The sequence below is a fragment of the Mesocricetus auratus genome, unplaced genomic scaffold, assembly GCF_017639785.1.
Source record: "Mesocricetus auratus isolate SY011 unplaced genomic scaffold, BCM_Maur_2.0 Super-Scaffold_15014, whole genome shotgun sequence".
NCBI classification, from domain to species: Eukaryota; Metazoa; Chordata; class Mammalia; order Rodentia; family Cricetidae; genus Mesocricetus; species Mesocricetus auratus.
Genome location: NW_024429186.1, coordinates 38367293 through 38391055, shown reverse-complemented (window position 1 = coordinate 38391055; position 23763 = coordinate 38367293). Strand labels below are relative to the sequence as shown.

At 36.1% G+C, this 23763-nt stretch overlaps 1 protein-coding gene across 20 annotated transcripts in view; it reads left to right on the top strand.

The window, feature by feature from the left end:
• Gphn (gephyrin) overlaps positions 1-23763 on the top strand; it is a 364069-nt gene that overhangs the window by 158601 nt on the left and 181705 nt on the right. For all 20 annotated transcript variants that reach the window (XM_040742859.1, XM_040742856.1, XM_040742855.1 and 17 more), the window contains one exon: positions 8327-8421. In XM_040742859.1, the coding sequence (XP_040598793.1) occupies positions 8327-8421 (95 nt within the window). The remainder of the gene's footprint in view (positions 1-8326; positions 8422-23763) is intronic.

Genomic DNA, 23763 nt, shown 5'->3' with positions numbered 1-23763 from the left:
ACAAGTGCATGCACATGTGTATGTGTCAATTTGAAATGTCCTTTATATTTACAGTATCATTATGCTTGAAATATGAAAAAAACGATAAGTATCCATTTCAATTTTATTTTATTAAAGCAAATGAGATAGGAAAAAAAACCTTGAAAAGAAAGTGATAACTTTAGAAACTGGTGAGAATGTATTGACAGGATATATTTTTTAAGATTTCTGTCTTAATAAAGAAAATTAGTATGAAGAAAAAGATCATATTAGGAATGCCAAAATAATTTCCTAGCTTACTGGTACATGCCCTTAATCCTAGCTTTTGGGAGGCAAAGGAAGATTTATCTGTGTTCTAGGTCAGTCTGGTCTACATACTGAGTTCTAGTTCAAGGCAAGAGACCTACACAATGAGACCCTGTCTCAGAAAAGGGGAAAAAAAGAGAGAAATGTATTGCTTGAAATTTACCATTTAAGTGTAAAAATCATTGCTATTAGTATTTTCAGTGGCAGTTACACAATCATTACCACTGTTTGTTCCAGAATCATACAAAATAAGATTTATATATATATTAGACAAAACTTTTCAATATTCCAACTCTAGCCCTGGCAAATATTATTTTTTTATTTTATTAATTTGCCTATCATAAATACTAATCTAAGTGGAAACACAAATTATTTTGTTTCCTGTCTTGTTTCACTTAACATAATGTTCTTAAAATCCCATGAAGTAGTATGTAACAGAAGTCCATTCCTCTTTTCCATCCTTTGTATACAGTTCAGCTGATAAGCAAGCAACTTTGGTTGTTTGTGCCTTCTGACTACTAACGACAGTACTTCTGTAAATATTGGTATACAACTATTTTTTTCTCAGTTCCTTTGACTCTACCAACAGAAGTATGTGTAGGAAGAAATTAAGAGCAAAGGGTTCAGGGAAACTGTGTAACAAGCATGAAACGTAGATAAGTCCAAGATACTATAGTATTAAAAGAAGAAATAATAACTTTTTGGACAAGTTATAAAAGGCCAAGTTTTAAGTTTTTAAAGATTTTTTTATGTTCTATCAATAAAAGAATAAAGTTACACAGGTCTTGAATGCTTTAGATACAGCAAACATAATTCTCAAGAAGATTTAAAAATTTTTTAAAGATAATGCTTATTTCAAATCAAATAATGTAAGTGGACATTTAAGAGAAGATAGGTATTTGAAGGTGACTAAGATTAGAAATACAGTTGTATTTACAGGAACCATCATTTTAATTCAATGGTCTTTCATCCTTGACACCAAGTGTATTTACAAAGTCTTTCCTAACACATGTTCTAGGGCTATGGATTCCAACAAAAACTAATTCTTTTTTATTGAAAATATTTTTTCAAACATAATATATCCTGATTACATTTCCTCCCTTTACTTCTGTCAGTCTCTCCCCACCTTCCCTACCATCTGGATATGCCCCCTTTCTACCTGTTGCTCGAAAACAAACATGCTTCTAAGAGCTAATAATAAAATAAAATAAGGTAGAATGAAACTAAAACATTGGAATAGGACAAAACAAACAGAAGGAAAGGAACCCAAGAAAAGTCACAAGTAACAGATAAGATGCAGAGACCCATGTGACATTATGAGACAAGGAATCTTCTATGATCCCATCGAGTTTGTTTTATGTCGACTATCAACTGCTGGGTATGCAGCCTTTCCTTAAGAGCAGTTTGTTTCCCCATTGAGACTCCCTTGGAATAAATTTTCATCTGCAAGGGGGTATCAATCAGAGATTGATTCTGGGTTACAGATGGAGGCATGTGTCCATTTCTCCTTTCAGCTCTAGAACCCCTTCTGATGTAGACGTGTACAAACCCTGAATATGCTGATTCAGTTTCTATGAATTCTTATACGTGTTAATTCTGTTGATGCTAAATCTAAGTTCATACCACACTGCCAAGACTTAAAGACATTAAGTTAGAGATAGTCTTTGTTTACAAAGGTTTAGATCTGAAATATTTAAAATAATAATAGATAAGGATAAAAATACTTTGAATGCACAATAGAATGTTTCACTCATATTCAGCCTTTGTTGGGGTGAATTTTGTTTACTCTATTTACTTACTAAACTAACACAGAAAACAGATTGAAATCCAGGGCAAGAATAAAATTTAACAACAATAACAAAACTCATTTTTAGTATCATCTACCATATTTTGAATTTTTTCTTCTAATTCTGATTCTTGAAGAGAAATTTTCAAATCAGAATGTTTGCATATAATCATTTCACTTCTCTGAGCCTCACTGATTCAGAAAGAAGAATACCTTCTGGGCTGAGGAAATGGTTCAATAGGCAAAGGACATGAATTTGAATCATCAACACCTACATAAAAGCTTGATGTGATAAATGCTGTTTTACTATTGTCCCAGGGATGAGGGGCCAGAGCATGTTGATTACTGTGGCTTGCTAGCTAGCCAGCCTATCCTAAAGGGAATACTCCAGGTTCAGTTAAGAGACCTTGTCTTAAAAATTCAACAGTGATAGAAGATATCCAAAGTTGTCCTCTGGCCTCAATACATGCTCATACAAGTAAGCCTACCCACACACACACACACACATACATACACACACACACACACACACACACACACATTTGTACATGCATTCATATACTATATACACATACATTTCAAAAGAATGTCCATTTTAGTTAAACCTCATATCAACTTTCAGATAATTTTCATTCTATTTGAAGTCTGTTTCATTTAATTTTTTTCTTTTATTGAAGATTGAATTTTTTTCATACATTATATACTGATTACAGTTTCCCATCCTCCAACTTGTCCCAGTTCCTCCCCACCTCCCCTCTGTCTGGATCCACGCCTGCCTCTCCATAGAAAACAAACAGGTATCTAATGAATAAAATAAAATTAGATAAGATAAAACAAAAACAAAACTCAGAATGGGACAAAACAAGCAAACAGATGAACAAGAGCCAAAGAAAAAACACATATACAAGAATCCCATAAAATCACAAAACAAGAAGCTATAATATTGACTCAAAGGCTCTGTAACCTGACACTTTGCTTAAAGTATTTATCAGCTATAGAAGTTTCATGGCAGAATTTTTAGGGTTACTTAGGTATATTACCATAACATCTGCAAATAAAGATACCTTGGAAGTCTCTTTAACATTTTTCTCTCTCTCTGTCCCTCCCTCCCTCCCCCTCTCCCCTCCCTCCCTCCCCCTCCCTCCCTCCCTTTCTCCCTCCCTAGCCCTCTCCCTGGCCCCCAATCTCAATCTCAATCTCTCTCTCTCTCTCTCTCTCTCTCTCTCTCTCTCTCTCTCTCTCTCTCTCTCTCTCTCTCTCTCTCTCTCTCTCTCTCTCGTTTATTAAGACAAAGTTTGGCTGTGTAACAGCTCTGGCTCTCCTGGAACTAACTCTTTTTGTAGACCAGACTGGCCTTGAACTCACAGAGATCCACTTACCTACTTACCTGCCTTTGTCTCCAGAGGCCTGGGATTAAAGACATGTGCCACCACTGCCTGGAGGACCTTTCTTATAATTTAAAGCCTACTAAATTCAGGGACAGTTTGAATATTTCATTGGTTACTATAAACAGGTAACATAATTTGAAGTAAGACATAAGCTGGATAGTAGAAGAATAATTAGTAGATAAATGGATAACTAATGTTCAGGAAATGTGCCTAAATATAATTACATATATAATAAGAAACATTTTACTCTAGTATTAGTTGGTGATACTTTTCATGAGTTTCTCTTATCATTTAAATTTATTTGAATTCCTGATGTGAAAAAGTTCAGACATATTCGTTAGCTTTTATTATATATTTAATAAACTAATCATTTGAATTTTGAATCTATTTTTCCTCTTTGTATTAAGCTGTACTCAAACTTGAGTCCTTATTCTTTTAAAACTGCAGTAGGATTATTTTTAATAGCTTGGTATTTTCATCTTCCTGATTGTTCTACTAATGTTTTTATTGTAGCAATACAGGTATGAAGAGATCAGAGTTTCCTTGTCAAGAGAAAAACACTAAAATAGAACTTATATCCATATTCAGTGTATTTTAAGCATCAATAAATTAGTTTAAAAGATTATTCTTGTATTCACTCTGAAAATCACTTTACAACAAAGACACAGAGAGATTATATAGATCTTAGATAAAAGACTAACAATTTTATTTGTAATGAATATCCTGTTTTCTTCTCTTAACTCCTATTTTAGTTTCAAAGAAACTAGAACACAGCTGTTCGTTTCCTTTGTGTGATAGTCAGCTTATGCTAATACCTATTCCCTATAAAGTATCAATTCACCCTCCCCATTTCTCTACCTAGAGTATTGCCGGATATTCAGGATTTTGTGAACAGTGTGATTACAATATAACCTTCCTTCCATGAACATTTATAGTACAAACTTGACTTTTTTTTTTTTTGGTGTATAGCAATTAACAGTAACAGGCACTAGTAAACAATTTCTACATATTCTGATATCTTTGTCCCTTTTCTTCCTATTTTATATTTTCATAGTGCTATTAAAAAAACTATCCTGCAAAAAAAAAAAACAGGTTGTTAACAGACCTTAAAAAAGATAGTAAATCAGTACATCAAGATGTCTCAGCAGATAAAGACATTTGCCACCAAGCTGAGATCTCAGGGTGCTGAGGAATGACATAATGGAAGGAAAGAACCAACTCCCAAAATTTTCCATGGTTGTCATGAAATGTGTGCCCCACATATACAGCCATACACAAATAAATGGAATAATTTTTAAAAGATAGTGGATTTCCTCAAATTGAAAAATTGACACAAGGCTACTATATTTATATTTAGAAGGTTTTAAACTGATGCAAGTTTGCTCCTTATTTACCAAACTTTATTTTGCTTTAGAATGCTGTTTTAGTAAGTAAGTTTGTACTTACAATTTCACAGAGCATATAATGCATTCTAATATCTTCACCACCCTCCTTCTGTTCCTCCCTCCCCTATCAAGTCCTCTCATCAGTTTAGATTCCTGTCTCACATTCTTGTTTAGTTTTGCTTTGTGACCCACTACATTTAACCAGAACCATTTATGTGACCATGGATTTAGAACTCTCCATTGGAGATTGGTGAGCTTGCCAGTGGGTATAAGATGGCAATGCCTCCCCCATCCCTCTCTATAATGCTTTTCGATATAATGTAATATTGGATACTTAAAAAGAAATTATTATTTTTCTGTTCGTGTCAGCTAGAACCAACACTCCTGAGATCTGATTCTTCAAATGCTCAGTAATCAAATTTTCTCTGGTTGGTTAATAGCCATAATGCTATATTAAATATTAAATGCATAAATACTTACACATCAGAGGGAGCAGTCTTCTTTAAAACATCCTAAGAAACTGAAAGAGATTTTCCCGTTTTTTTTCTCCTCTACTGCCTTCTGATCAAAATTAAGACATTTTGTGAGATACAAGGCATTCAGATATCCTGCATCTCAAAAATATTAGTTAACTGCAAAGTTCAAAAGGTGACTGCCCTGTAGGAAACTCCTATTTTATGAACAAGTCTGTTGTTAAATTTATTTCTATGTTAATGTCAGAATATTCATGGACAGAAGGCTAAGAGAGGTACCTCAAGATATCAAAGCATACTCTGGCAGGCCTCTCACCCTTGGACCCTAGCTGTTACAATATCCTCCTGTTTCTCATGCAGGACTGGGCTGAGCCTTCTATTCCCCTGACTTCTCCTATATATGTCTATAACCCAATCATTTTGATTATGTGATCCTTTGGTGTCATGGCCGCCATTCCTGGTTGTCTGGTCTCCCCTTTCCCTATCCTCACATGGCTAGGCTCAGTTTGCTGGGCATGTTTTTCAAGTAGATAAGTATTATACTTTGGTCTCTCTATTTTCAATTAAATTTTCCCTCTTGACTATCCATTGGTACTTTTCTACTTTTCCTTAAAATGTGCTATTCTTCTTTGGGTACATGATCTTCATGTGTTTTCCTTATTTTTTTCCAGTTGCTAGAAATAAATACTAGAGATGAATATTTAAAAAATAAGTTTATTTATTTCAGTTTTGGAAACTGAAAATCCAAAATAGAAGGATTCTATATGTTGATCTCTAGCAGGGCCCCTGAGGTGCATCACAACACAGTAGAGAGGCTGAAAGGAAAATGGCTATATACAGAAGACGTCATATGGCAAGTTCACTCTTTACATGATTTATTCCTTCAGGAACTAACTCCAGGAGACCAGCATTAAAGCTTGTAGTGACAACACCTCATTCTTTTAATATGGCCACACCAAGGTCCAAGCTACTAGCATGAATCTTTACGGGATAAACTGTATTCAAATCCATAATGTTAAGCACTGCTTATATGGTGACTGTTTAATGTGGGTAATGAAGTGTTAATTCTGCTAAAAAGGTCCTTTTACATTATCCTCTCCTTCCCTTTGTTTGACTGTTAGGATTTAGATTTTTACTTTCCTGAGAAGTTTTTGGCTGATGTAATATGTCATGAGGCCTCAAACTTAAATTGGATATGTTGGCTTCAGATGATGAATAGTGAAGTTGCCAGGTCATCATTTTTCAACTTTGAACTTAAATAGTAGCAACTCATTTAAACACTTTGAAGTTAAGATTTTCTTTTCTACTGCCATTGGTGCTCTCTGATTAAAGTAGTTCATTAAGAAGCAATTGTTGTTGTTAAAGATTACAATGTGCTAGGTACAGTGAACCAGGAGATTTCTCAGTTCTAGGAATCCTGCATTTTATATGCATATCAGGGACAAATTACCCATTTATATATATCCTAAGAATTACATGATTAGCATCTGATATATACTTGATTTGCTTTAACTATTTTGTCAAGTCTTGAGAACAATTAGTCTAGATGCAGCGTTACTTATAGCTACCACTCACTGCTGTTGAACTTCTGCAGGCACAACCTGTCTCTGTATTCTATCATTGTTTATATTTTGCTCACTTTTCCTCATATTTGAATACTCTATTTTGTAAGTTTTACTTCTTGGTCACTTCGAGTTACTGTAAATTCCTTTACTTCTAGAAACATTGTTAGAAATGTATTAGCTCACGTATTTTGTTCCTAATTTTAACCTAAAATTTACCTGTACCACTAAATACAATGTACAATCTAAGCTCATATTCTGTAATTTCTGTGTATAGCCCTTCACAAATACCAGTGTCTTAAAAATTAAAGGTTTGAGGCAACCCCGTGCAAAGCAAGAATATTAATTCCATTTTTTCAATATATGGTCACCTAATAGCTCTGTGTTGCATTTGGTCTAAACTTACTCATTATTTTTATGTCTGTTGATCAGTCAACAGCCAACAAACTCATGGCTAGAGCTTCCACTTGGAATGCAGTTATTACTGCCTGAAGGTTCAGATGATCACTATCATACTTTTACAATACTTTATTTCATTATTGTAACTGTTTTAGATACAGTGATTTGCTATGATATGCTTAATACACTACAGGATAATATGCATTCAGAAACCAAAAAGTTCATATTGTTTTATTAACTTAACAGTGGTCTGAAACCAAACCTGGAATGTCTCCAACGTATGTTTATACTCTGTTAGAAAATGTGATTTTTCTCTCTCCTTCATTAACTTAGTCCTGGTGTAACTATTCTTCTTCTTAAGAATGTTGGGTCATAACTCTTAGTATGGCAAATCTTATCACTTTATCCTTTTAAAAAATCCAGTGACTAATTTGTACTGAAAATAGAAAATGTAAAATTTTTCTTCTAGTTAACAAGGAAATTGATGTTTTGTTTTGTTTTTTTGGTTTTTGTTTTTTTGTTTTGTTTTGTTTTGTCTCTGTAACCATGTTATAAAATCATAGAACTAGGAGGAATATATCTTAGAAACTCTTTTTATTTCAATAACAATAGGCAAACTGTGGATCTCAGTGCCACAGCTCACACTGGAGCTCTTACTCAGCACTTACAGGATCTTAATTTCTACCCTTAATACCACAAAATAAAAACCCTAAGAACCACCAAAAATAATGCCCAGCTTTCTTACACCTCTGAAATCTTTTGAACTGTCACAGCAATCTGAGGTTCCCTTTTTTCAAATTCAGGTTATTAGACATGGTGAGTTTTCTATCAAATACTTTGAAACTGTGAGGAAAAGGTAGAACTGGTAACATTTTCTGGATTTTTCTAATCATTAACTCATGATCCTGAAAAACTGAGCTGTCTCCCTTTAAAAATGAAAATGGTTAAGGAACTACAAAGTATGGTTTATCTTGAAGTGAAATGTACTACTCTGCCTTTCTTCTTTTTGGCTTATTCACTCAGTCTGCTATTTAATCTTTAATTACAGGCCACAAAAGAAGTAATAGAACGGGAAGCGCCAGGGATGGCCCTGGCCATGCTGATGGGATCTCTTAATGTTACACCTCTGGGCATGCTCTCTAGGTAAGAAAGCCACCCACAAAATGCAAAGAAAGTGAACTCATGACTACAAATCAATAACTTAGAACAGTAGATCTAAGAGAGTTTAGTCACCATGCTTGTTCATCCCTTTTTATCCAGAGTTAAGAGTCTTAGTGCCCACTGTAGCTAAATCTCAACCAGTGCCCACTTTTTTTTCTTCTTGGTTTTGTTTTTGTTTATATTAAACTTTTAGAGACTGTTTTATCAATGCTAAAATTCATAAGTCCTAATGCATAAGAGTTGAGTTCATCATAATGTAAAGTTTTCTTGTGTTTGTTTATAATCACCAATTGATGTTCATTAAATATAACTAGATGCTAGTTTAATGTAATGAACCAGAAAAATTTATTAAAATCACTTATTCTCATATGTATAAACTTTGACTTGGATATATAAAGAGGCATATTGAAGTGTAGTCATAAAAAGAGATAATTTCTGAGTAATTTAGTATATTTAAATTGCTCTATTAAATCAGCATATTATTATATTAAATTAATCTATACTGTTATTGGCATACATGGTGGCATCTATATTTGATCTGGTGGTTTCTTACTATTTTAGCAAAGATTATAATCTTAGATAATAATACTTTAAATGAAAATAGTATACATCATTTAAAATAAAACTTAATTTAATCAGGATCTCTTTTAGTGACCTTTGTATAACAGACATTTGATCTCATAGTAGCCAAAACATATACAACTTTGTAAGTTCATAACTTTATAATCACTATAGCCACTTAATTCTGTGTGAAATATGAATATAAAAGCTAAGGTGTCTATTTAATTAATATGTAAGTGTTATTCAAAATGGCTTTCCTGTTACTTGGATTTAGTTTATATTTCATTATTGGCAATCATTGGAGATATAGCTCTGAAAGAATGAATGATTACTATATTTTCTTTCCTGGTGTGTGTGTGTGTGTGTGTGTGAGAGAGAGAGAGAGAGAGAGAGAGAGAGAGAGAGAGAGAGAGAGAGAGAGAGAGAGAGAGAGAGAGAGAGAGAGAGAGAGAGAGAAAGAGAAAGAGAAAGAGAGTGTGTGTGTATATATTATATAGTATTATAATGCTTAATATATGAAAAGAAAATTAAAATAATAAGAGAAATTTTATATACATATATTATTAGTTATTCTTTATACATGCTTTGATCTTGGGGCCTTCTTTTCACCCTCATCAAGGCCAATGTAAACTGCATAAATATTCTTAGGTGTGTGGAACACCACTGGAACAATCTAGATTGATCAGGACTACATTCTTAGAAAAAAGCTAAATATTCCCCTCCCAACATCCAAGAAGTGCAAATAGCTCTTCAACTAGGGGTGGAATTTCATGCCCAATGCCTCTTTCCACATTTGGGTTAGGTTTGCCTCCGATTTGTAAGGTCTTCTGCATGCTGTCTTGCCACCATGAGTTCATATGTGCAATGCCCTGCTCTATCCAGAAGACACTGTTTCCTTGTAGTTATCCACTGCCTCCGGCTTGAACATTCTCTCCATTCTGTCTTTGTCAATGATTTCTGAGCAAACTGAGCATTCTTTTGTGTCTTGTTCTCTGCTTTTTGGCCAGTTGTGGATCTATGTTGATCATCATCTACTACAAATATACATTCTCTGATGAAGTTTGAGAGATTCTTTAACCTATGGATATAGTGATTTATCATTGGGAGTTGGTTTAATACTATGTCCACTTAACAAATCAATCCTGTAGTTTGTCTCCTAGCATGATATCATCTATCTTGCCATAGATTCATAGCCCAATAATGGTGCCAGGTATGGGTTTTATTGTAGCTGGAATTTCTGTCCCACCTGGTCCCACAACTGTTAAGCCTCAAATAAACACAGAGACTTATATTAATTATAAACTGTTTGGCAAATGGCTCAGGCTTCATATTAGCTAGCTCTCTCTTAATTTCTATTAGTCTGTGTATTGCCACGAGTGTGTGACTTACTTGTAATCTGGCATGTTACTCCTTCAGCCATTATGTGGTGTCTCCCTAGCAGCTTGTTTCTACCTCCCTCTCCCTAGCATTCCTCTTCTGGTAGCCCTGCCTATACTGCCTATCTGGCTACTGCCAGTTTTTTATTCATCAACGAATAAGAAACATGAATACAGCAGAGCATCCCCCATCATTTTATGTTGTGGTCAGGCCTTAAATCCCATCAGAAAGTGGTTAGTTACTCCCATGACAATCATGCCACTGTTGCATGAGTGGGCAGTGTTTTGCCTGCCCAGGCATCATTGTAGATCATACGGGTCACAGGTCAAGAAGATTGATGGTCATTTCTCTCCTCCAGTAGCTTGCATAACACCACTTAGCACTGTAAAAGCTATTTAGTAGGACTGAAGCTTCCAGATCTGCCAGCTTGATTTCATCATGTTCTGTGACTCAAGCATGTGATGTCTTCAACAGTAGGGATATATTATCAATTTCTGAAGGTAACCATGAGCATTGGCAATTGTCTGTGATCCTTGGGAGTCTTTGGGATTTCACAGGCCTATAACTCCAAAAACAGTATGTCATCACTGGGATTTGAATTTTTTATATGTTAGTCTCTCGTTCCATTATATGGTAACTTCTACAGTAGTAGGTGCCCATATTTTTCAAAACTATTTAGTGTTATTTGTCCCTTAAATGTAATGGCAGCTTTTCTCTGCTTACTTTAAAGATTTTTTTTTCTTGCCGGGCAGTGGTGGGGCACGCCTTTAATCCCAGCACTCGGGAGGCAGAGGCAGGTGGATCTCTGTGAGTTTGAGGCCAGGCTGGACCGACAGCCTTGAAAACAATACAGAGAAACCCTGTCTCGTAAAACCCAAAAAAAAAAAAAAAGATTTCTTTATTTTTAGTTTGCACTATTTGATATGCTGTGACTAAATGTAGTTTTGTTAGAATTTCCCTTTTAGGTTCGCTGAGATTCTTCCCCCTCCAAATTCATGCTAGTCAGATTGGGACTCTGCTAGCTAATTGTTTGGGGGATGTTTTCTTTGTACCATTTCAATCTCTTCTCCATTATGACTTCTGACATGAAAATTTAATCTGTTAATAATCAATATTCCAAGATTCCTTATGATCTATTCTTGATCTGTTTCTCAGAATATTTCCATGATGCATCATCATATTAATGGGTGTTACCCTCTTTCAGTTCCATTCTGCCTTTGAACTTATTCAGCGACGTTATCATTTCAAATCATTTTTCTTTTAATTCTAAAGTTTCCATGTAGATATGGTCATGGTTTGTGTTTCTTGACTATATTTTTTTACTATTTTGTAATGTAATTTGAAGATGATTATATTAGCTATGTAAAAAATTTTTTTCTGCCAGTTCTGATGTATGGCTCACGTGGGTTTGGTGCCAGTGGATTTTATTTCCCACAAAAAATAAATATATTTTTCTGGGTCTTCCAATGCTGAATAATTTTGAATAGTACCCTGGGCATTTTGAGTATTGCATTCCTTTTTTTTTAAAGATTCATTCATTTATTATGTATAAAATGTTTTCCCTGCATGTATGCCTGCCCAACAGAAGAAGGCACCAGATCACATTGGAGACGGATAGGAGCCACCATTTGCTTACTGGGTATTGAACTCAGGACCTCTGGAATAGCAGCCAGTGTTCTTAACCACTGAGCTATGTCTCGAGCCTTGAATGTTGTATTCTAAGTAAAATATTTATCCCAGTTTAAATGTCTGGATAAAGTTTGTTAGTTTTAACAGCTAACCTGTTTGAGTATTAATCCAGATGTCTTTGCTATACTGTGGGGTTTTGAATAAAATGTTATCCATATTCTTGGGCCTTTGAATACTTAATTCTCAGATAGCACTGTTGGAGGAAATATGGGACTATAAGTGGACTATTGGAGTTTATACCATCTTTTACACCTGAGATTCTTTCTTCTATCTCTTATATTCTGTTTTTGATGCTTGGGTCTGTAGTTCCTGTTCTCTTACCTAGATTGTCCATCTCCAGGTTTCTCACAGCTTGTGTTTACTTTATCCTATTTCCATTTTAAGGTCTTGAATAATTTTAGTCATTTCTTTCACCTGTTTGTTTTTTTCTTGACTTTCTTTTTTTTATCTTTTTAAAATTTAAATTAGAAACAAGCTTGCTTCACATCACATGTCAATCCCAGCTCCCTCTGCCCGCTCCTCTCCTTCCCCCTTTCTTTAAGGAATTTATTTCCTTCCATTGTTTGTGTTTTCCTAGATTATTTCTTCTCTCTTTCAATCTCTCTTTCTCTCTCCCTATGTCTTTCTCTCTCTATCTATCTATATCTATATCCATATCTACATATCTGTCTCTGTCTCTTATATGTGTTTTCCCTGCCTGTATGTCTGTGTGAGGGTGTGGGATCCCCTGGAACTGGAGCTAAAAAGAGCTTTGAGCATCCAGTGCTCTCACCACTGAGCCATTTCTTCATCCCTTCCCTGTTTATTCATTTCCTCTCTAAGGACCTCTATTGTCTTCATAAAGCAAAGCTGAAGCTGAGTTTAAGGTAGTTTCCTTCTATTTCAACTGTATTGGAATATTCATGGCTTGCTCTAGTAGGATAGTTGGGCTATGGTGGTGCCATATTGCCCTGGATTTTGTTGATTGTGTTCTTATATTAGGATCTAGGCATTTGGGTTAGGAATGAATATAGGTCTAGAAGCCAGTTTCTGTGGGTTTTTTGTTGTTGGATGGGTGTTTTATCCCTTGGCTTCTGTTTCCTCTTTTGTCTTCTGGTCTTTTTGGTCTGTATTTCTGGCAGCCTGCATGACCTCTGGTCCTGCTGGTAGGCTGCCAGAGTTGGGGTTTGGGCTTCTGATAGCTAGTGTGGCCTTTGGTCCAGCAAGGAATTTCTGTTATTCTGACTGATGTGGCCTGCCTGCACTTGAACAGTGAGTAACTCCCCCACCACCCCCACCCCGTGTAGGGGCAGTTGCAAGGCAGTGGGTGCAAGTGGTAGGGGCTGTGAGCAGCTTGAGTCTTTCATCTCTGAACTTAAGGTGTGTGTGGCGCGGGTTGTTCCAAAGGCAGGTGGGACTCTTACCTATTCTGACTGGCATGGTCTGCACCAGAGCAATGGATGTCTGCCCTTGTAAAGGCAGACACATGACAAGGAAGGGGAGACTGTGGGAGAGTTCAGTTGACAGGCGGGTTTTTCCTCCAGTTTTCATACCTGCCTGGGTGCCACACTTTCATACCATGATGGTAATGGACCCTTATTCCTCTGGAACCATAAATCCAAGTAATCCCTTTTTTCTATAATTTGCCTGCTCGCAATTTATTATTTATTATAATTTTAATGGGAAAGTAACTAATACTTATTCTCAAGTTCTGCCAGAAGTCTTCATGAATTAGCATAATATTCAAGCAGAGGTATTTGTGTGTGTGTATACATCATACTTTGTTTAAAAGTCTGTCATATAATTCTTCAAGGTGTGTGTGTGTGCGTGCGTGCGCGCGTGTGTGGCTGTGGGAGAGAGAGAGAGAAAGAGAGAGAGAGAGAGAGAGAGAGAGAGAGAGAGAGAGAGAGAGAGAGAGAGAGATCCACAACTCACAGTTCATACATATTACACTTTCTCCAGTTGTCTGTGTTCTAGGAGTTTTTCCACACTCCCCAGTTTCCAGGGGCACTCAGTCCCAGTTAAACATATGTGAAAGAAAAGCACATTTCTTGGATAGTGTTAATTCTCTTTGCTTTTATATATTTCTTTACTACTCTTGGGACAATGGAGCAGAAGATTTAAGGACAAGATAGTCTTCCCACCTCAACTCTTCAAACAGTAGGGAGTACTTTTCTGTTTCCACTAGCCAAAAAAATTGCTTTCTCTTTTCTTCACGATTGGAACTTGTTTATTGAGGGCATAAACCTTTAATCCCAGTATTCAGAGACAGAGACAGGCTGATCTCTGTGAGTTGGAGACCACCCTGGTCTACAGAGTGAGATACGGGACACCCAGGGGTACACAGAAAAACCCTGTCTCAAAAAAACAGAAAACAAGCAAAATGTCAATGGAATAAAATGAACTGAACTTATATTTTTATATCAGTGAATCAAATTGCCTTAATATTCCTTTTGTAATATTAAAATAGCATGGGTCATTTTAAGTAATTTACATTAATAGTACTACCATCTTGAAGAGCCTTAATTGTCTCTTAACCAAAACTAGATTCATTTAGCTTATAAAAAGCAGTATATGGGAAGCAAAAGGTAGCAGACTCTGATGGAACTGCTTTGTAATTTATAAGCCCATTCAAAAGTGTGCAGCTATTATTAGTAAGTTTTAACTGATAAAGGTCACAATTAATTTTGATCAACTGTGTCCTATAGCAGGTTGTAGAAGTAGGCAATAACACTTAAGCCTCCAAATATTTGTGGTTCTAATGCTGCTTTTGAATTACTGCTTTAGATAGTAGAAGTATAGGTACAAACATTGACTTCCAATGTCACAACTCACATTGACTGATATGCCTTCCACAGTTTTATAACGACAGTGCCTGTGTTTATTTTAGTATTGAAATTTCCAAAACAACTATGCATGCCTTGTTTGTGAAATCACCATGTAAACTCAGAGGAAAATATAAGCTCAGAGAAGAACTGAACAAGCCTTGCTTGTACCTTTGGCTGTTCTTCAGTGTAGAAACTGCCTAAAATATGTTGTTAAATAGCAGTCTTGAGGAAAAGGATACTCTTATTTCTAAAATTACCACATTGTAACATTTAAGTCTTTAGTTTTTAATAAACAAATATAAGATAATGAAAAAAATATGACCCACTAAAATAAAACAAGCAATTGACAAGATATTTATGATAAAGACCAAATGGTGAACTTACTAGAAAAGTTAAAAAAAAACACCCTAAAGATGACCAAAGAACTAATGAAAAATATTTACAAGGTGTGACCAAAAGTACAGTATCAGTCCAACATAGAAAATATTTTTGAAGCCAAGAGTAAACCATGAAATTCGGAAGTATAATAACATACATCAGAAATGTTTACAAGAAACAACTGTATATGTTACTGAAAATTTCCATATATCATGAATCTGTGATAGACTGAAAACTTTAGAGAAGCTGGAAAGATGGTTAAGAACAATTCCGGCTCATTCAGAGTACCTAAATTCAGTTCCCAGTGCCAACTGGCTTACAGCTGCTTGTAACTCCAGCTCCAAGAGATCTGACACCTTCTTCTCCTTGCCTCCATGAATACGTAATTAAAACTAAAAACTAAGAAAACCAAAACAAAATTTTATTGTGCACTTAATAAATGATCATTTAAATAAATGAATAAAAATTGAAAAACTTGAAGGTATATCTCTGCAAAACTGGTCAAAAATTCATACCACACATTCAATTATGGAAAGAACAACCAGACAATATCAAGGAATTGTAGAAATTGTAAGACACAACATACCAAATAGATATAATGCATATCAGTAGAATATTCAATCCAACGGAAAAATACAAAAATTAGAAAGTTCTAAGGGAAATTTAGAAAATTTTAAAAATGAAAAATTTTAACACACACCAGACCTGTGCAATGCAGAAAAAGGTTGTAATTCCATCATCAATGAGAATGGTTTCATGAGTTCGTAACACTACCTGAGAAGTTAGAAGCAATTAACTTGCTGGAAGAGGGAAAGTTATATTTCTTAGAGGCATAGCCATTCATAAGTTGTCTCTACTTAAGTAAATACCATCCCTATACATGCTTATGATAGCATTTAATTAAATGCAGAAAGCAGCCTTCCTTCTCCATCCTCCAGAAAAAGACCTGAAAGTAGAATAGATGACTAGTTAAGAAGAGGGGGAACAATGAAGGAGATATGATCAAATTATATACATTAAAGATTTGTATATTTATATTCATAAAAATATTTATATTTGGTTTTCATTTTTGTAGTCCTTATCTGATTTTAATGTCAAGTTAATGCTGACTTTCTACACTGAATTGTGAGATAGTCTTCCTTTTCAATGACCTGCATGACTTTATGAAACCATGTTAATTTTTTAAAACTGTCATGGGTGCTGGGAACTGAGTTTGGGGTTTCTGTAAGAGCAGTAAATGCTCTTAAACACTGCGTTATCTATATCTCTCCAGTCTCTTAAAGTTTTTAACTGTCATAGAATCACACTATCTTAGTTAGGGTTTCTGTTATTAGAGTTTCTGTTGCTAAGATAAAACACCATGGCCTAAAGCAAGTAGGAACCAAAGGGTTTATTTAACCTTACAACTCTTGGGCCAGACTTCATTGCTGAAGGAAGGCAGAACAAAAACTCAAGGTAAAAACTGATATGGAGGCGACAGAGGAATGCAGTTTATTAGGTCGCTCCCAAAAACTTGCTTAGCCTGCATTCTTTACATATATATATTAATTTTTATTTATTTAAATTAGAAACAACTTGCTTCACATGTCAATTCCAGCTTCCTCTCCCTCCCCTCCCCCCCCCCAACTTTCCAACCCCCTACCCTGTCTCTCCTCCCCTCCCCAGGGAGGGTGAGGCCCTCCATGGAGGAATCTCCAACATCTGTCATCAAACAGGGCAGGGCCTATGCCCTCTTTCATGTGTCCAGACTGAGAGAGCATCCCTCCATGTGGAAAGAGCTCCCAAAATTCATTCAGGTGCCAGGGATGAATGCTGATCTACTACCCAAGGCCCAATAGAGTGCCTAGGCCTCCTCCCTGACACGCATGTTCAGTTCAGTGTTTGTCTGTGGGTATCTGCCTCTGCTTTCATCAGTCACTGGATGAAGGTTCTGTTTCGTAGACTCTGGCAGTGGGATTGTATGCTGGCACTCTTCTGATTCATGTCTAAAATCCATAAATGAGAGAGTACATACCATGTTTCTCTTTTTGTGACTGGGTTACCTTACTCAGTATGGTTTCTTCTAGTGCCATCCATTTGCCTGTGAATTTCAAGATTCCATTGAATTGGTATAAGCTGTTCTTTGAATTTCTGGTAGAATTCTGTTTGTTTTTATTGGTGATATTTTCATTCTTTGTATATTTTGAAGGTTAAACCCCTGTCACATATGTAGCTAGCAAAGATTCTGTAGGCTTCCTCTTTATTCAGTTGATTATTTTTCTTTTGCTATGCAGAGTTTTTTTTTAGTTTCATGATTTTCCACTTTTTAATTGCTGGGCAAATGAAATTCCCATTCAGGAAGTCCTTTCCTATAACACAAATTCTAGTTGGTTTTAATAATTAAAAACCCAGAGGCAAATATAGGGGTTAATGCCGAAAGAGAAGCAGAATAGCCAGCCACAGGTTCTTACCTCTACTGAATCCTCAGACCAAAGGGGCAATACTGTCCCTACGAAACCTTAGGCTGAATGCTCCTCAGATTGCATCCATGTCTTTGAATCTTCAAACTGTCTTGAGCTCCTGTCTCCTCCTGCCTTGTACTCCTCTCTCTGGCATGTTATATTACTCCTGTCTCCACTTCTCTCGTGCTGGTATTAAAGGCATTTGATCCCAAGTGCTCTGTTTCTCTTTTAGACAGATTCAATCCTAAGTAGCCCAGGGTGGCCTTGAACTCACAGACATCTGTCTGTGTTTCCTGAGTGCTAGGATTAAAGGTGTGCAGTACCACTGCCTGACCTCTGTAGTTAATTAATGATTTAGCTGTGCACTCTGATCTTCAGACAAGCTTTATTAGGTCACCAATGAACTATCAGTATACTTTCCTTCGCCTTTATCATGTAAGATACTGCTGTTTTTCTCTAGCAGTTTCATTCAGGGTTTTGGGTTTAGGTCTTGATCCATTTGGAGTCATTTTTGTGCAAGATGACAGATAAAGATCTAATTTAATTCTTCTTAATGTGGTCATCTAGTTTTTCTAGCACCATTTGTTGATTTTTTTCTTCAGTGTCTGTTTTTAGTGTCTTTATCAAATATTAAGTGGCTGAAATGACATGTGCTCATATTTGTCTTTGACATTGTTCCATTGGTCTATATGTCTGTTTGTGCTAATATCACTTTTTAATACTGGAATTGTAATCCCTCTAGCATTATTATTTTTGTTCAGGACTGTTGTGGCTAACCAGGGCCTTTTATGGTTCCATATGTGTTTAGGATATTTCCTTCCTTTCTTTCTTTCTTTCTTTCTTTCTTTCTTTCTTTCTTTCTTTCCTTCTTTCTTTTTTTGCAAAGAATGAGATGGGGGTTTTGATTGGGGTTGCATTGAATCAGCAAATAGCTTTTGGGAGAATGGACATTTTCACAATGTTAATTCTACCAGTGCATAAGCATAGGGTTTCTTTCCATTTTCTAGTGACTATCTCTTAGAGATACAGAGTTTTTATTTTAGAGGGCCTTCACTTTCTTGGTTAGGTTTATCCCTAGATATTTTTTTCTTGAGACTGTTGTGAATTAGAGTGTATCCATGATCTTTTCCTCTGTGTGTTTGTTGGTGGTGTATAGAAAAGTTATTGATTTGTACAAATTGATTCCATATCCTGATGCTTATGTGATTGTTAAATTCATTTATCAAGTTCATTGTATTTATTGACTTGTGTAGTAGAACCAATCCTGCATTTCATGGACAAAATCAACTGGGTCATGTTGTATAATCTCTTTGATGTGTGTCTGTTTTCTATTTGCAAGTATTTTATTGAATATTTTTCAGTCTGTTTTCTATTTGCAGTTATTTTATTGACTGTTTTTGAGTCTATATCAATTGGTTATATTGCCCTGTAATTTTTTCTTTCTGTGTCTAATGCACTAAGTTGAGTATTAGAATGGTACTGGCTTTGTTTTTCTTTGTCTTTTTTTTAATAGTTTAGACTGGCTGTAGACCGTTGAATGTCTGGTCGAATTCTACTGTGATTCTGTCTGGTCCTGGAAGTTTTTTTTAGCTGGAAGGCTTTTTTATTACTGTTTCAGTACCTTCGTTTCTTATGCATCTGCTTAGGTCATTGACATTTTTTTATTATCTTAACCTAACAGCAGGCTCCCTTCTTCACAATCCCCTAACCACTTCCCATCTCTCCTAGAACTGCTTCTCCTTCATTTCTAAAGTATGACCTAATGATCTTTGGAGTTTTAGGTGTCTGGTGTTGTGTCCCCATTTTCATTTCTGGTTTGTTTATTTGGATATTCTTTTTCCATTGTTTTGTTAGTTTGGATAAGAGTTTGTCTATCTTGTTGATTTTTCTCAAGAACCAACTCTTTGCTTCATTGATTCATGTATTATTCTTTTTTTGTTTGTTTGTTTGTTTCTAGTTTATTGATTTCAGCCCTCAGTTTGATTATTTCCTGCCATCTACTCTTCTTGACTGTACTTGCTTCTTTTTGGTCTTGATCTTTCAGGTGTGCTGTTAAGCTGCTAGTATGGGATCTCTCCCATGTTTTTTTTTATATAGGAACTTCATGCATTCCTTTCATAAGTTTGAGTGTGTTGTGCAATCATTTTTTTTAATTCCAGGAAAGCTTTGATTTCTTTCTTAATCCAATGTTCATTTTGTAGATAGTCATTCAGATTCCATGAGATTATAGAATTTATTTTTGTTGTTGTTGTTGTTGTCGAAATCCAGCTTTGATCTGTGGTGGTCTGACAGGATGGCATTAGTGAGATTGAGGTATTGTAGCCTCCCAGTATTAATATGTGAATAGTGATATATGGTGTAAGCTTTAGTAATGTTACTTTTACAAATGTGGGTGCCCCCCACGTTCATAAAAGAAACATTACTAAAACTCAAATCACATACAAAGCCCCACACGCTTATAGTGGGAGACTTCAACACCCCACTCTCACCTCTAGACAGGACTACTAGACAGAAACTAAACAAAGAAGCAAAGGAACTAATAGAAGTTATGACCCAATTGGGATTAACAGACATCTATAGAACATTTCACCCAAATAAAAAAGAATATACCTTCTTCTCAGCATCACAAGGAACCTTCTCAAAAATCAACCACATACTTGGTAACATATCAAATCTCAACAGGTATAAAAAAATTGGAATAACTCCATGCCCCTTATCAGACCACCATGTGTTAAAATTAGAATTCAATAACAACAGAAATTGCAGAAACCTTACAAACTCATGGAAGTGGAATAATGCACAATTGCACCATTTCTGGGTCAATGAAGAAATAAAAAATGAAATTAAAGACTTCCTAAAATTGAATGAGAATGAGTACACAACATACCCAAACTTATGTGATACTTTCAAAGCAGTGCTACAAGTGAAGTTCATAGTACTAAGTGCACACATGAAGAAATTGGAGAATAGTTACACTAGAGAGTTAACAGCACAACTGAAAGCTCTAGAACACAAAGAAGTAAATTCATCCAGGAGGAGTAGATGCCAGGAATTAATCAAATTGAGGAATGACATCAATACAGCAGGGCTAGGAAAACAATACAAAAAATCAATGTAATGAAGAGTTGGTTCTTAGAGAAAATCAACAAGATAGACAAACCTTTATCCAAACTTACCAAATGACAGAGTGTGAACATGCAAATTAACAAAAACAGAAGTGAAAACGGGGACATAATGAACACTGAGGAAATTCAGAGAATCATCAGGTCATACTTTGAAAACCTGTACCCCACACAATTAGAAAATCTAAAGGAAATGAAAAATTTTCTGGATAGATATCACTTGCCAAAATTAAATCAAGAACAGATAAGCAATTTAAATAGACTTATAACCCCTAAGGAAATAGAAGCAATCGTAAAAAGTCTCCCAGCCAAAAAAAAAAAAAAAGCCCAGGGCCAGATGGCCTCAGTGCAGAATTCTACTAGAAATTCAAAGAACAGCTTATACCAATTCAGTGTAATTTTGAAATTTGCAGGCAAATGGATGGCATTAGAAGAAACCATCCTGAGTAAGATAACCCAGTCACAAAAAGAGAAAAATGGTATATACTCACTTATTTATGGATTTTAGACATGTATCAGGGAAGTGCCAGCATACAATCCCACTGCCAGAGAGTCTGGGAATCAGAACCTTCATCCAGCGACTGATGAAAGCAGAGGCAGATACCCACAGACAAACACTGAACTGAACTACTGGAATCCAGTGTCAGAAAGAGAGAAATGATGGGCAAAGGAGTTAAGACTGGGCTGGTTTAACCCACAGAAACAGTTGACCTGAACAAGGGGGAACTCTTGGACTCCAGATTGATGGCTGTGTGGAAAGCATGGGACTGGCCCAGACCCCCTGAATGTGGGTATCAGTGAGGAGGCCTAGATAATATATGGGGCCTTGAGTAGTATTTATCCCTGGCTTACAAACAGATTTTGAGTTCCCATGTCACAATATGGGAGTCTCTCTCAGCCGGGACTCTTGTGGGAAGGCCTAGGCCCTGTCCTGGATGAAATGATAGTTACTGGAGACCCACCATGGAAGGCTTCACCCTCCCTGAGGATCGGAGTGGAGATTGGGTGAGGGACTAGGGAACCTGGTCAGGAGGATGGGGGAGGAGGGGAGGGAGAGGGAGCTGGGATTGGCATATGAAACAAGATTGTTTCTAACCCAAATTAAAATAATAATTATTATTTGGAAAAAAAGAGAATTTATCAAAGGTATGTTAAAAATGGGACAGAAAATGAATAACTTAGAATAAAGACAGATTCTAGATTTTTAATATACTTAAGAAAAGGGAGTTATAAGTCATGAATTTGGAAGTTGACCTCTAGAAAGGGGAAGAGCTGAGCAGAGAGGGATGGTGAAAGAGGTGAAAGACATATGTATGATATGAAAGAGGAAATGAGGGTGAGGGAAATGACTAGTGAAGGGGATACAAAGGAGAAGCATGAGAAGAAAGTGAGCAGAATGATCTGTATGAGGATGTCACGATGAATTCCCATTGTTTTGTTATTGTTACGTATATGTGTACACATATAACTATAGATATGCAAAATGCACTCAGCATGTCGTATTTGTGTATGTGCCTGTGTGTGACACACATAGCAATACTAGTCAAATGAAAGAAGGTTGTGAACCTAAGAGTAGAGAGAACATGGGAAAGCTTGGAGGGATGATACCTAGTAGTGGCTGGAGGGAAGAAAATAATAAGGAAAGGGACATACTTATAATCCAATTAGAGACACTTTTTAAATGAAAAAAATGTGGGTGCCCTTGCTTTTGGCGCATAAATGTTAAGAGTCTTTTTCAAGTGTCCTTCCCCATCTCTTTTGATTCATTTTGGTTTAAAGACTATTTTGTTAGATATTAGAATAGCTACACCAGCTTGTTTCTTAGGTTCATTTTCTTGGAAAATCTTTTTCCAATCTTTACTTTGAAATAATGTCTATTTGACATTGAGGTTTTTTCTATTATACAGCTGAAGGAAGGATCTTGTTTTCACATCCATTCTGTTAGTCTATATATTGATAGATATCAATGACCAATGATTGGTAATTCCTGTTATTACTTTTTTGTTGGTGATGGTGTTTGCCTTCTTATAATTTTGCTGATGTGAGATTATTGCTGATATTTTTGTGGATATAGTTAACCTCCTTGGATTGGAGTTTTACTTCTAGTACCTTCTGTAGGACTGTATTTGTGAATATATGTATATATATGCATATATATATTTTTTAATTTGAGATCATAGAATATTTTTTCTCCATCTATGGTGATTGAAAAGTTTTGCTGGGTTATTGTATTCTGAGTCTCTTTTTTCATTTTTTTCATATTTTTTATTTCATTTTGCATTGCAAGCACAGTTCTCCCTCCCACTCCTTCTCCCAACCCACTCACCTCTTCCCACTCCCCTAACTCCCCCTAGTTCACTCCCAGTCCATTTCTCCTCATGGGTAAGGGCTCCCATGAGTTATCAACATAGTCTAGCATAATAGGTTGGGCAGGGCCAGGGCCCTCTCCCATGCATTAAGGCTGAGCATGGCATCCCACCCTGGGGAGCAGGCACCAACAAGCTAGCTCATGTGCCAGGATAATATCATGGTAATACTGCCACTGGAGCATGGCATCCCACTCTAAGGAGTGGGCTCCAATAAGCTAGCTCATGTGCCAAGTTTGTATAATGGTCCTACTGCCAGTTGCCCCTCACCTAATCCAAGCTTCACAACTGTCTTCCACATACTAAGGGCCTAGTTCAGTCTCCTGAAGTCTTCATAGCTGTAGGTTCATGAGTCTCCACAAGCTTGGTTCAGCTGTCTCTGGCGATTTCTCCATCATGATCATGACCCCTCTTACTCATAGCTTCCCTCCTCCCTCTTTTCACCTAGATTCCTAGAGCTTGACCTGGTTCTTGGTTGTGGATCTCTTCACCTGGTTCCATCAATTACTGGATAAGGGATCTAAGATAATAGTTGGGGTATCAAGGAGTCTTAGCTGGGATATTCCTTGTGGTTTCTTGGGAG